Source organism: Oncorhynchus tshawytscha, unplaced genomic scaffold (genome assembly GCF_018296145.1).
Source record: "Oncorhynchus tshawytscha isolate Ot180627B unplaced genomic scaffold, Otsh_v2.0 Un_contig_4021_pilon_pilon, whole genome shotgun sequence".
Lineage (NCBI taxonomy): Eukaryota > Metazoa > Chordata > Actinopteri > Salmoniformes > Salmonidae > Oncorhynchus > Oncorhynchus tshawytscha.
In genome coordinates this window covers 47,691-62,098 of record NW_024608783.1, presented here as the reverse complement: position 1 = coordinate 62,098, position 14,408 = coordinate 47,691, and the positions used below count along the sequence as shown (strand labels likewise).

The 14,408-nt window shown below is 44.7% G+C and overlaps 1 protein-coding gene across 2 annotated transcripts; it reads right to left on the bottom strand.

Annotated features, from left to right (window-relative positions):
* Positions 1 to 2,496: 2,496 nt before the first annotated feature.
* On the bottom strand, positions 2,497 to 14,408 carry LOC112242331 (charged multivesicular body protein 2b). Of its 2 annotated transcripts, XR_006081752.1 has the most exons (7): positions 14,250 to 14,408; positions 13,491 to 13,582; positions 9,279 to 9,473; positions 8,783 to 8,885; positions 5,583 to 5,689; positions 2,855 to 3,233; positions 2,497 to 2,797 (listed from the first exon to the last, which is right to left on the bottom strand). XR_006081752.1 is itself a non-coding variant. In XM_042313659.1 (6 exons), the coding sequence occupies exons 1-6, from the start codon at positions 14,353 to 14,355 to the stop codon at positions 3,120 to 3,122; spliced, it is 717 nt and encodes a 238-aa protein (XP_042169593.1). In that variant the 5' UTR covers positions 14,356 to 14,408; the 3' UTR covers positions 2,497 to 3,119. The 2 variants fall into 2 exon arrangements, 1 of the variants encoding a protein (XP_042169593.1); XM_042313659.1 differs by having other exon boundaries at positions 2,497 to 3,233.

Sequence of the window (14,408 nt, the reverse complement as noted above, 5' to 3'; positions counted from 1 at the left end):
GTTGGTATAATAAACCACCACTAACCCTGCCCGCAGCCAGGGCACGTCTCATGTCTGATCTGCCCGACCAGAGGAGGACCCTATTCCCTATGTAGTGCACGACGTGTTCCCTAGAGAATAGGATGGTATTTGGAGACCTGTTCCCTATATAGAGACCAGGGTCGTATTCCCTATATAGTGCACTACTTTAGACCAGGACCCTATATAGTACACTACTTTAGACCAGGAGCCTATATAGTACACTACTTTAGACCAGGAGCCTATATAGTACACTACTTTAGACCAGGAGCCTATATAGTACACTACTTTAGACCAGCCAGGACCCTAAATAGTACACTACTTTAGACCAAGGCCCTATATAGTACACTACTTTAGACTAGGACCCTATATAGTACACTACTTTAGACCAGGACCCTATATAGTGCAGTACTTTAGACCAGGGCCCTATATAGTGCACTACTTTAGACCAGGACCCTATTCCCTATATAGTACACTACTTTAGCCCAGGGCCCTATATAGTGCACTACTTTAGACCAGGGCCCTATATAGTGCACTACTTTAGACCAGGACCCTATATAGTGCACTACTTTAGACCAGGACCCTATATAGTACACTACTTTAGACCAGGGCCCTATATAGTGCACTACTTTAGACCAGGGCCCTATATAGTGCACTACTTTAGACAAGGACCCTATATAGTACACTACTTTAGACCAGGGCCCTATATAGTGCACTACTTTAGACCAGGACCCTATATAGTGCACTACTTTAGACCAGGACCCTATATAGTACACTACTTTAGACCAGGGCCCTATATAGTGCACTACTTTAGACCAGGGCCCTATATAGTGCACTACTTTAGACAAGGACCCTATATAGTACACTACTTTAGACCAGGACCATATTCCCTATATAGTACATTACTTTAGCCCAGGGCCCTATATGGTGCACTACTTTAGACCAGGACCCTATATAGTGCACTACTTTAGACCAGGACCCTATATAGTGCACTACTTTAGACCAGGACCCTATATAGTACACTACTTTAGACCAGGGCCCTAAATAGTACACTACTTTAGACCAAGGCCCTATATAGTGCACTACTTTAGACCAGGACCCTATATAGTGCACTACTTTAGACCAGGACCCTATATAGTACACTACTTTAGACCAGGGCCCTATTCCCTATATAGTACACTACTTTAGACCAGGACCCTATATAGTACACTACTTTAGACCAGGGCCCTATATAGTGCACTACTTTAGACCAGGGTCCTATATAGTGCACTACTTTAGACCAGGACCCTATTCCCTATATAGTGCACTACTTTAGACCAGGACCCTATATAAGTGCACTACTTTAGACCAGGGCCCTATATAGTGCACTACTTTAGACCAGGGCCCTATATAAGTGCACTACTTTAGACCAGGGCCCTATATAGTGCACTACTTTAGACCAGGACCCTATATAGTGCACTACTTTAGACCAGGACCCTATATAGTGCACTACTTTAGACTAGGACCCTATATAGTACACTACTTTAGACCAGGGCCCTATATAGTACACTACTTTAGACCAGGGCCCTATATAGTACACTACTTTAGACCAGGGCCCTATATAGTACACTACTTTAGACCAGGGCCCTATATAGTAGATTACTTTAGACCAGGGCCCTATATAGTAGATTACTTTAGACCAGGGCCCTATATAGTAGATTACTTTAGACCAGGGCCCTATATAGTACACTACTTTAGACCAGGGCCCTATATAGTACACTACTTTAGACCAGGGCCCTATATAGTATATTACTTTAGACCAGGGCCCTATTCCCTATATAGTACACTACTTTAGACCAGGGCCCTATATAGTACACTACTTTAGACCAGGACCCTATATAGTACACTACTTTAGACCAGGGCCCTATATAGTACACTACTTTAGACCAGGACCCTATATAGTACACTACTTAAAACCAGGGTCCTATTCCCTATATAGTACACTACTTTAGACCAGGACCCTATATAGTACACTACTTTAGACCAGGGCCCTATATAGTATATTACTTTAGACCAGGGCCCTATATAGTACACTACTTTAGACCAGGGTCCTATTCCCTATATAGTGCACTACTTTAGACCAGGGCCCTATATAGTACACTACTTTAGACCAGGACCCTATATAGTGCACTACTTTAGACCAGGGCCCTATATAGTACACTACATTAGACCAGGGCCCTATATAGTACACTACTTTAGACTAGGGCCCTATATAGTACACTACTTTAGACTAGGGCCCTATATAGTACACTACTTTAGACCAGGGCCCTATATAGTACACTACTTTAGACCAGAGCCCTATATAGTGCACTACTTTAGACCAGGGCCCTATATAGTGCACTACTTTAGACCAGGGCCCTATATAGTGCACTACTTTAGACTAGGGTCTACTGACAGCTTTCTGTTTCAGACTGAAGATCTGATGAAGTGCCTTGTATATCTGATGAAATAAAGGTATTTTATTTATTTACACTTTCTCAAAACGAGAGGATAGCAGAAAAAAAAAAGATAGTCTGACTGTTGGGCTGGAACAAATCCCTGCAGGAGCATACCTCCCCAGGACAAGAGTTGGCCACCACATCACAGCTCTCAGATATCAGGGCCGTGTTCACAAAGCATCTCAGAACAGGACTGCTGATCTAGCATCAGTTTTGGCTTTAGGTTATAATGGATAAGAGGGGACCTGAACATATTGAATAAGAGGGGACCTGATCCTAGATCATAATGAATAAGAGGGGACCTGATCATATTGAATAAGAGGGGACCTGATCCTAGATCATAATGAATAAGAGGGGACCTGATCCTAGATCATAATGAACAGGTAGTGGTGGGGCTAAGTGGGGGGGACAGGGAGAGGTGGGGCTAAGAGGGACGGACAGGGAGAGGTGGGGCTAAGTGGGGGGGGGTGAAAGGTAGTTTCAGATTCTACTGTTCATGCATTCAAAATGAAAAGATATGATATATATAAATATAATAGTGTCACTATATCCCAGAAAAGGCATGTCAGAAACTGAACAGGGGGAGTCGTGTGTGTCCAGGCACAGGGTGTGTGTGTGTGTGTGTTAGTCCACTCCCAAGGCTTTGAGCTGTCGTTCGATGTCTTCGTCTGAGATGCCGTCTGATTTGGTGGCAGAAGAGGTGGGGTTGTTTCTGCTGGTTGAAGGAGCGTTCACCATCTACGATCAATAAGAACAACAAGTGAATCAACTCAACCTTGATTCTCCCAAGCATACGCCATTCATAGTATTTCCACAGTACTTAGTGTCCTGTCCAGGGGTGTCCTGTCCAGGGGGTGTCCTGTCCAGGGGGTGTCCTGTCCAGGGGGTGTCCTGGTACATCAAGCTGTCTCACTACAGTAACAGGACATAGACTAGTGTCCTGGTACATCAAGCTGTCTCACTACAGAAACAAGAGATAGACTAGTGTTCTGGTACATCAAGCTGTCTCACTACAGTAACAGGACATAGACTAGTGTCCTGTCCAGGGGGTGTCCTGTCCAGTGGGTGTCCTGGTACATCAAGCTGTCTCACTACAGAAACAGGACATAGACTAGTGTCCTGTCCAGGGGGTGTCCTGGTACATCAAGCTGTCTCACTACAGAAACAGGACATAGACTAGTGTCCTGTCCAGTGGGTGTCCTGGTACATCAAGCTGTCTCACTACAGAAACAGGAGATAGACTAGTGTCCTGTCCAGGGGGTGTCCTGGTACATCAAGCTGTCTCACTACAGTAACAGGACATAGACTAGTGTCCTGTCCAGGGGGTGTCCTGGTACATCAAGCTGTCTCACTACAGAAACAGGACATAGACTAGTGTCCTGTCCAGTGGGTGTCCTGGTACATCAAGCTGTCTCACTACAGTAACAGGACATAGACTAGTGTCCTGGTACTTCAAGCTGTCTCACTACAGAAACAGGAGATAGACTAGTGTCCTGTCCAGGGGGTGTCCTGGTACATCAAGCTGTCTCACTACAGAAACAAGAGATAGACTAGTGTTCTGGTACATCAAGCTGTCTCACTACAGTAACAGGACATAGACTAGTGTCCTGGTACTTCAAGCTGTCTCACTACAGTAACAGGACATAGACTAGTGTCCTGTCCAGGGGTGTCCTGGTACATCAAGCTGTCTCACTACAGAAACAGGACATAGACTAGTGTCCTGTCCAGGGGGTGTCCTGTCCAGTGGGTGTCCTGGTACATCAAGCTGTCTCACTACAGAAACAGGACATAGACTAGTGTCCTGTCCAGGGGGTGTCCTGGTACATCAAGCTGTCTCACTACAGTAACAGGACATAGACTAGTGTCCTGTCCAGGGGGTGTCCTGGTACATCAAGCTGTCTCACTACAGTAACAGGACATAGACTAGTGTCCTGTCCAGGGGGTGTCCTGTCCAGGGGGTGTCCTGTACATCAAGCTGTCTCACTACAGTAACAGGACATAGACTAGTGTCCCTATGGGCCATTCTGGCTCAGACAAGGCTAACTTACTTTACAGAGTATTTCCATAGAGCTGCAGAATGACATCCCCAGTAGGACCCTAACCCAGTAGGACCCTAACCCAGTAGGACCCTAACCCAGTAGGACCCTAACCCAGTGGGACCCTAACCCAGTAGGACCCTAACCCAGTGGGACCCTAACCCAGTGGAACCCTAACCCAGTGGGACCCTAACCCAGTAGGGCCCTAACCCAGTAGGACCCTAACCCAGTAGGACCCTAACCCAGTAGGACCCTAACCCAGTGGGACCCTAACCCAGTAGGACCCTAACCCAGTAGGACCCTAACCCAGTAGGGCCCTAACCCAGTAGGACCCTAACCCAGTAGGGCCCTAACCCAGTGGGACCCTAACCCAGTGGGACCCTAACCCAGTGGGACCCTAACACAGTGGGACCCTAACCCAGTAGGACCCTAACCCAGTTGGACCCTAAACCCGTTGGACCCTAACCCAGTAGGACCCTAACCCAGTGGGACCCTAACCCAGGAAGACCCTAACCCAGTAGGACTCTAACCCAGTAGGACCCTAACCCAGTTGGACCCTAACCCTCACCCAGTGGGACCCTAACCCAGTTGGACCCTAACCCAGTTGGACCCTAACCCAGTGGGACCCTAACCCAGTGGGACCCTAACCCAGTGGGACCCTAACCCAGTTGGACCCTAACCCAGTTGGACCCTAACCCAGTGGGACCCTAACCCAGTAAGACCCTAACCCAGGAAGACCCTAACCCAGCAGGATCCTAACCCAGTAGGACCCTAACCCAGTGGGACCCTAACCCAGTCGTACCCTAACCCAGTTGAACCCTTGTCAGCCAATCAGCATTCAGGGCTGGAACCAGACAGTTTATAATGCTAGATACAGGTCCAGTTTCCCGGACACTGACGAACCCTGGTTCTATTTCAGATCTATATCTGGGAAACCAACCCCAAGGATCTCTTTCAGGGTTTAGTCTCTAGATTTATTCTGGCTTTATTAAAAATCAGATACATCATCGAGAACACATTTTATTTTAGAATAAAAACACCAATGTCTCACCTTTCCTGATATCTCGATGCCGATCTCATCCAGAACCTGGTTAACAATGCTATCAGACTCCTCCTCGTCTCCAGACTCGTCAAAGATCTCATCCAGTGTGTCGTTAACTGAGAGAAGGGGACAGAGAGATGACTCCTATTAAAACACACACACACACACACAGCTCACACACACACACACGCACGCACACACACACCTCCACCCACACACTACCTGTCAAAAGTTTTAGAACACCTACTCATTCAAGGGTTTTTCTTTATTTTTACTATTTTCTACATTGTAGTATAATAGTTAAGACATCAAAACTATGAAATATCATGTAGTAACCAAAAAAAGTGTTAAACAAATCAAAATATTTTATATTTGAGATTCTTCAAAGTAGCCACCCTTTGTCTTGATGACAGCTTTGCACACTCTTGGCATTCTCTCAACCAGCTTCACCTGGAATGCTTTTCCAAGAGTCTTGAAGGAGTTCCCACATATGCTGAGCACTTGTTGGCTGCTTTTCATTCACTCTGCAATCCAACTCATCCCAAACCATCTCAATTGGGTTGAGGTTGGGTGATTGTGTAGGGTGATGTTGGTTAAGTGTGCTTTAAATTCTAAATAAAATCACAGACACCAGCAAAGCACCCCCACACCTCCTCCTCCATGCTTCAATGTGGGAACCACAAATGGGGAGATCATCCGTTCACCTACTCTGCGTCTCAAAGACACCGCGGTTGGAACCAACATTTTTCACCAGTCTAATGTCCATTGCTCATGTTTCTTGGTCCAATCAAATCTCTTCTTATTGGTGTCCTTTGGTAGTGGTTTCTTTGCAGCAATTTGACCATGAAGGTCTGATTCACGCAATCTCCCTCTGAACAGTTGATGTTGAGATGTGTCTGTTACTTGAACTCTGTGAAGCATTTATTTGGGCTGCAATTTCTGAGGCTGGTAACTCTAATGAACTTATCCTCTGCAGCAGATGTAACTCTGGGTCTTCCTTTCCTGTGGCGGTCCTCATGAGAGCCAGTTTCATCACAGGGCTTGATGGTTTTTCCGACTGCACTTGAAGAAACTTTCAAAGTTCTTGAAATGTTCCGTGTTGACTGACCTTCATGTCTTAAAGTAATGATGGACTGTCGTTTCTCTTTGCTTATTTGAGCTGTTCTTGCCATAATATGGACTTGGTCTGTTACCCAGTAGGGCTGTCTTCTGTATACCACCCCTACATTGTCAACACAACTGATTGGCTCAAATGCATTAAGGAAAGAAAGAAATCCCTCTAATTAACATAAGGTACAGCTGTTAATGGAAATGCAATAATAGTATGTAGTACACTATATAGGTTTTAATAGTATGTAGTACACTATACAGGTATTAATAGTATGTAGTACACTATATAGGTAATAATAGTATACTATATAGGTTTTAATAGTATGTAGTACACTATATAGGTATTAATAGTATACTATATAGGTATTAATAGTATGTAGTACACTATATAGGTTTTAATAGCATGTAGTACACTATATAGGTATTAATAGTATGTAGTACACTATATAGGTATTAATAGTATGTAGTACACTATATAGGTATTAATAGTATGTAGTACACTATATAGGTATTAATAGTATGTAGTACACTATATAGGTATTAATAGTATGTAGTACACTATATAGGTATTAATAGTATGTAGTACACTATATAGGTATTAATAGTATGTAGTACACTAACTAGGTAATAATAGCATGTAGTACACTATATAGGTATTAATAGCATGTAGTACACTATATAGGTATTAATAGCATGTAGTACACTATATAGGTATTAATAGCATGTAGTACACTAACTAGGTAATAATAGTATGTAGTACACTATATAGGTATTAATAGTATACTATATAGGTATTAATAGTATGTAGTACACTATATAGGTATTAATAGTACACTATATAGGTATTAATAGTATACTATATAGGTATTAATAGTATGTAGTACACTATATAGGTATTAATAGTATACTATATAGGTATTAGTAGTATGTAGTACACTATATAGGTATTAATAGTATACTATATAGGTATTAATAGTATGTAGTACACTATATAGGTATTAATAGTATGTAGTACACTATATAGGTATTAATAGTATACTATATAGGTATTAATAGTATGTAGTACACTATATAGGTATTAATAGTATACTATATAGGTATTAATAGCATGTAGTACACTATATAGGTATTAATAGTATCTAGTACACTAAATATATATATATATTATGCTACATTAGCAGTCTTATCATCATGAGGACAACATAGAATGTGTAATATACATATAGATCCAGTCTTCAAATCATGGAGAACAACAACATAGAAAGTGTAATATAGATCCAGTCTTATTATCATGAGGACAACATAGAATGTGTAAAATAGATCCAGTCTTATCATCATGAGGACAACATAGAATGTGTAATATAGATCCAGTCTTATCCTCATGAGGACAACATAGAATGTGTAAAATAGATCCAGTCTTATCATCATGAGGACAACATAGAATGTGTAAAATAGATCCAGTCTTATCATCATGAGGACAACATAGAATGTGTAAAATAGATCCAGTCTTATCATCATGAGGACAACATAGAATGTGTAAAATAGATCCAGTCTTATCATCATGAGGACAACATAGAATGTGTAATATAGATCCAGTCTTACCATCATGAGGACAACATAGAATGTGTAATGTAGATCCAGTCTTATCATCATGAGGACAACATAGAATGTGTAGTATAGATCCAGTCTTATCATCATGAGGACAACATAGAATGTGTAGTATAGATCCAGTCTTATCCTCATGAGGACAACATAGAATGTGTAAAATAGATCCAGTCTTATCATCATGAGGACAACATAGAATGTGTAAAATAGATCCAGTCTTATTATCATGAGGACAACATAGAATGTGTAATATAGATCCAGTCTTATCATCATGAGGACAACATAGAATGTGTAATATAGATCGTCTTACCATCATGGAGGACAACAACATAGAATGTGTAGTATAGATCCAGTCTTATTATCATGAGGACAACATAGAATGTGTAAAATAGATCCAGTCTTATCATCATGAGGACAACATAGAATGTGTAATATAGATCCAGTCTTATCATCATGAGGACAACATAGAATGTGTAATATAGATCCAGTCTTACTCAGCTCCTCTGACATCTCCATCTTCATGTTCTCCTTCTGGAAGTTCTGCATGGTCTGTTGCATCTTCTGAGGGTCCATCTTCTTATTGACAGCCTGCATAGTCTGAGACGGGAGAGGAGAGAGAGTCACATGGTCTGGTTACACTTTGCAAAAGGCAGAAAACACCCATTAAAATACAGAGACACAGAGACAGACAGACAGACAGACAGAGACACAGACAGACAGACAGACAGACAGACAGACAGACAGACAGACAGAGAAAGACAGACTGACAGGAGAGAAAGACAGACTGACAGGAGAGACAGACAGACACAGGAGAGACAGACAGAACGCTGTCCAAGGTGTCTACAGTAGGTACATCACCCCCCGTGGGGAGAAGCAGCCCACTGATCCACACTAGGTACATCACCCCCCCCGTGGGAAGAAGCAGCCCACTGACCCACACTAGGTACATCACCCCCTGTGGAAAGAAGAAGCCCACTGACCCACACGTACTTTGGTAGTGGTAGCCATGGCCCCTGCCATCTTCATCTGGGAGTTCATGAGTTTGGTCTGAGAGGACATGGAGGTGACCTTTGAACCGACGGCGTAGCTTCTGTTCTTCTGTCTCCTCAGCTGAACCAGCTGTTTGGCCAGGATGGTACACGCCTCCTTGTTCCCCGTCTTCGCCATCTTCTTAATCTCCATCTCCTGGGAGACAATGTGCATTCGGAAAGTACTCAGACCCCTTTGACTTCTCCCATATTTTGTGACAGCATTCTAAAATTATTTAAATCGTCCCCCCCCTCATCAATCTACACACAATACCCCATAATGACATCACAATACCCCATAATGACATCACAATACCCCATAATGACATCACAATAGCCCATAGGTTTCCAGTGAAGCATTTTTATTTATCTAACCTTTATTTAACTAGGCAAGTCAGTTAAGAACAAATTCTTATTTTCAACAACGGCCCTAGGAACAGTGGGTTAACTGCCTGTTCAGGGGCAGAACGACAGAATTTGACCTTGTCAGCTTGGGGGATTTGATCTTACAACCTTTCGGGTTACAAGTCCAACGCTCTAACCACTAGGCTACCTGCCTCCTCTACACTCTAACCACTAGGCTACCTGCCTCCTCTACACTCTAACCACTAGGCTACCTGCCTCCTCAACACTCTAACCACTAGGCTACCTGTCTCCTCTACACTCTAACCACTAGGCTACCTGCCTCCTCTACACTCTAACCACTAGGCTACCTGCCTCCTCTACACTCTAACCACTAGGCTACCTGCCTCCTCTACACTCTAACCACTAGGCTACCTGCCTCCTCTACACTCTAACCACTAGGCTACCTGCCTCCTCTACACTCTAACCACTAGGCTACCTGCCTCCTCTACACTCTAACCACTAGGCTACCTGCCTCCTCTACACTCTAACCACTAGGCTACCTGCCTCCTCTACACTCTAACCACTAGGCTACCTGCCTCCTCTACACTCTAACCACTAGGCTACCTGCCACCTCTACACTCTAACCACTAGGCTACCTGCCTCCTCTACACTCTAACCACTAGGCTACCTGCCTCCTCTCCACTACCTAACCACTAGGCTACCTGCCTCCTCTCCACTCTAACCACTAGGCTACCTGCCTCCTCTCCACACTCTAACCACTAGGCTACCTGCCTCCTCTCCACTCTAACCACTAGGCTACCTGCCTCCTCTCCACTCTAACCACTAGGCTACCTACCTCCTCTCCACTCTAACCACTAGGCTACCTGCCTCCTCTCCACTCTAACCACTAGGCTACCTGCCTCCTCTACACTCTAACCACTAGGCTACCTGCCTCCTCTACACTCTAACCACTAGGCTACCTGCCACCTCTACACTCTAACCACTAGGCTACCTGCCTCCCCTACACTCTAACCACTAGGCTACCTGCCTCCTCTACAATCTAACCACCTGCCACCCCTACACTCTAACCACTAGGCTACCTGCCTCCTCTCACTCTAACCACTAGGCTACCTGCCTCCTCTACACTCTAACCACTAGGCTACCTGCCACCTCTACACTCTAACCACTAGACTACCTGCCTCCTCTACCCTCTAACCACTAGGCTACCTGCCTCCTCTACCCTCTAGACTACCTGCCGCCCCTACACTCTTACCACTAGGCTACCTGCCTCCTCTACACTCTAACCACTAGGCTACCTGCCCTCTACACTCTTACCACTAGGCTACCTGCCGCCCCTACACTCTAACCACTAGGCTACCTGCCTCCCTACACTCTAACCACTAGGCTACCTGCCTCCTCTACCCTCTAACTACCTGCCACCTCTACACTCTAACCACTAGGCTACCTGCCTCTACACTCTAACCACTAGACTACCTGCCTCCTCTACACTCTAACCACTAGGCTACCTGCCTCCTCTACACTCTAACCACTAGGCTACCTGCCTCCCTCTACACTCTAACCACTAGGCTACCTGCCTCCTCTACACTCTAACCACTAGGCTACCTGCCTCCTCTGCACTCTAACCACTAGGCTACCTACCACCTCTACACTCTAACCACTAGGCTACCTGCCTCCCTACACTCTAACCACTAGGCTACCTGCCTCCTCTACACTCTAACCACTAGGCTACCTGCCTCCTCTACACTCTAACCACTAGGCTACCTGCCTCCTCTACACTCTAACCACTAGGCTACCTACCACCTCTACACTCTAACCACTAGGCTACCTGCCTCCTCTACACTCTAACCACTAGGCTACCTGCCACACTCTAACCACTAGGCTACCTACCACCTCTACACTCTAACCACTAGGCTACCTACCACCTCTACACTCTAACCACTAGGCTACCTGCCTCCTCTACACTCTAACCACTAGGCTACCTGCCGCCCACACGTCTAACCACTAGGCTACCTGCCTCCTCTACACTCTAACCACTAGGCTACCTGCCTCCTCTGACACCTCTAACCACTAGGCTACCTGCCTCCTGACAGCCTGTAGACTACCTGCCTCCTCTACCCTCTAGACTAGCCTGGGTGACCCACCAGCGCTGGCCTGGGTGACACCTGTAATCTAACTGACAAAGCCTGGGTGACAGATGGAAACCAAGACAGCAATCTAGGGCTGACTAGCCTGGGTGACAGCCTGTTTTCGCCATCATACCAACTTCTTGTCACTCCATTGTTATGTTTGGCATGAATGTAATGATGTCACAAACAGACTCGAGGTTTTCCACATGGACCCACAGAGCATCCGGAAAGAATTCAGAGCCCTTGACTTTTTTACACATTTTCTTACGTTACAGCCTTATTCTTAAATAAACATATGTTTTTTCTCATCAATCTACACACAATATCCCATAATGACAAAGCGAAAACAGGTTTAGATATTTTTTACAAATGTATTACAAATTTAAAAAACAGAAACCTTATCGACATAAGTATTCAGACCCTTTGCTATGAGACTCGAAATTGAGCTCAGGTGCATCCTGTTTCTGCTGATCATCCTTGAGATGTTTTTACAACTGTTTACACCTGAGGTAAATTCAATTGATTGGACATGGTTTGGAAAGACACACACCTGTCTATATAAGGTCCCACAGTTGACAGTGCATGTTAGAGCAAAAACCAAGCCATGAGGTTGAAGGAATTTTCCATAGAGCTCCAAGACAGGATTGTGTCGAGGTACAGATCTGGGGAAGGGTACCAAAACTATCTGCAGCATTGAAGGTCCCCAAGAACACAGAGGTCTCCATCATTCTTAAATGGAAGAAGTTTGGAACTATCAAGACTCTTCCTAGAGCTGGCCGCCCGGCCAAACTGAGCAAACGGGGGAGATGGGCCTTGGTCAGGGAGGTGACCAAGAACCCGATGGTCACTCTGACAGAGCTCCAGAGTTCCTCTGTGGAGATGGTTGTCCTTCTGGAAGTTTCTCCCATCACATAACAGCCCGCTTGGAGTTTGCCAAAAAGGCACCTAAAGGACCAATACTGAACTATTTGGCCTGAATGTCAAGCGTCATGTCTGGAGGAAACCAGGCACCACTCATCACCTGGCCCATACCATCCCTACAGTGAAGCATGGTGGTGGCAGCATCACGTCTGGAGGAAACCAGGCACCACTCATCACCTGGCCAATACCATCCCTACAGTGAAGCATGGTGGTGGCAGCGTCACGTCTGGAGGAAACCAGGCACCACTCATCACCTGGCCAATACCATCCCTACAGTGAAGCATGGTGGTGGCAGCATCACGTCTGGAGGAAACCAGGCACCACTCATCACCTGGCCCATACCATCCCTACAGTGAAGCATGGTGGTGGCAGCGTCACGTCTGAAGGAAACCAGGCACCACTCATCACCTGGCCCATACCATCCCTACAGTGAAGCATGGTGGTGGCAGCGTCATGCGGTGGGGTTGTTTTTCTACAGCAGGGACTGGGAAACTTGTCAGGGTCGAGGGAAAGGGTACTGAGTAAAGGGCCTGAATACTGATGTAAAATGTGATATTTCAGTTGTTTTTATAAATAGGTAAAAAATGTGTTAAATCTGTTTTAGTTTTTTTGCTTTGTCATTATGTTGTATTGTGTGTGTGTGTGTGTGTGTGTTTGTGTGTGTGTGTAGATTGAGGCAGTATGAATACACTGTACATTATCCATGACTCCGATACTCTCTGTATTCACTACTACAGAACAGACTACTACTACACCCCCACCAGTTGTTTTTCCTGTTTCTCCAGGGAAGATCTGTCTCTGGTGATCTGTCTCTGGGTTCCTCTCAGCTCTTTGGTCTGCTCCTTTATCACATCTAGACACAACGGTGGGAGAGAAAACTACAAGATCAGTACTAGTTCTTGGCAAACAGAGGAGAAGAGAGAAACAATTGTTGTTTATTTCACTTGTTTTGGCCAAAACATACGTTTCCCATGTCAATGAAGCTCTTTGAATTGAGAGAGGAGACAGACGAGAGATCCACAGAGGGGATTCTACAGCATCATCGTCATCATCATCATCATCATGATGATGATGATGATGAAGAGACTGAAAATCCAAGTGACAGAACCTACCTGTACCGCAAAAAGTCGGGAGAGCAAACCTCTCCTGTGGATACCCCATCGCCACCCACTACGGCCAAAAGGACCAACAGCACGTACTGCTGCCCCGTTATTGTTGTTATGACTCTGTGGTACTCTATACAGACCAGCGTACTGAAAGGCAGGCAGATAACACTTCCCTGTGTCCCGTCTCCCCCCCCTTCAGATTACCTTCTATTTAAGGACAAAAACTAGTTTGTTTGTTTTTAAATACAAAAACATTAAGTTTGTTCAACATTCTGTAATAGGAATGTTCAGGAGTGCTGAGCCTACCTGTTAGACAGATGTGTAACGTTAAGTGTTACACTCTCTTATAATAAGAGACTGAAGCTAACTTTGCAAATGTCAGCGAGCTGAAACGCCGAGTCTGTGTACACTTACCATCTACTGTCTTTTTCTTGAAGAAGCCGGCCATGGTGACAGGCGATAATTTGGCCAAATAGCTATAATCCAATGCTATTTTAAAAAAAGGACACCGCCTGTTCATTAAACCAGACCACCGACTTGTTTATTTCCTGGTTCGGAGAGAAGCAGGAAGTG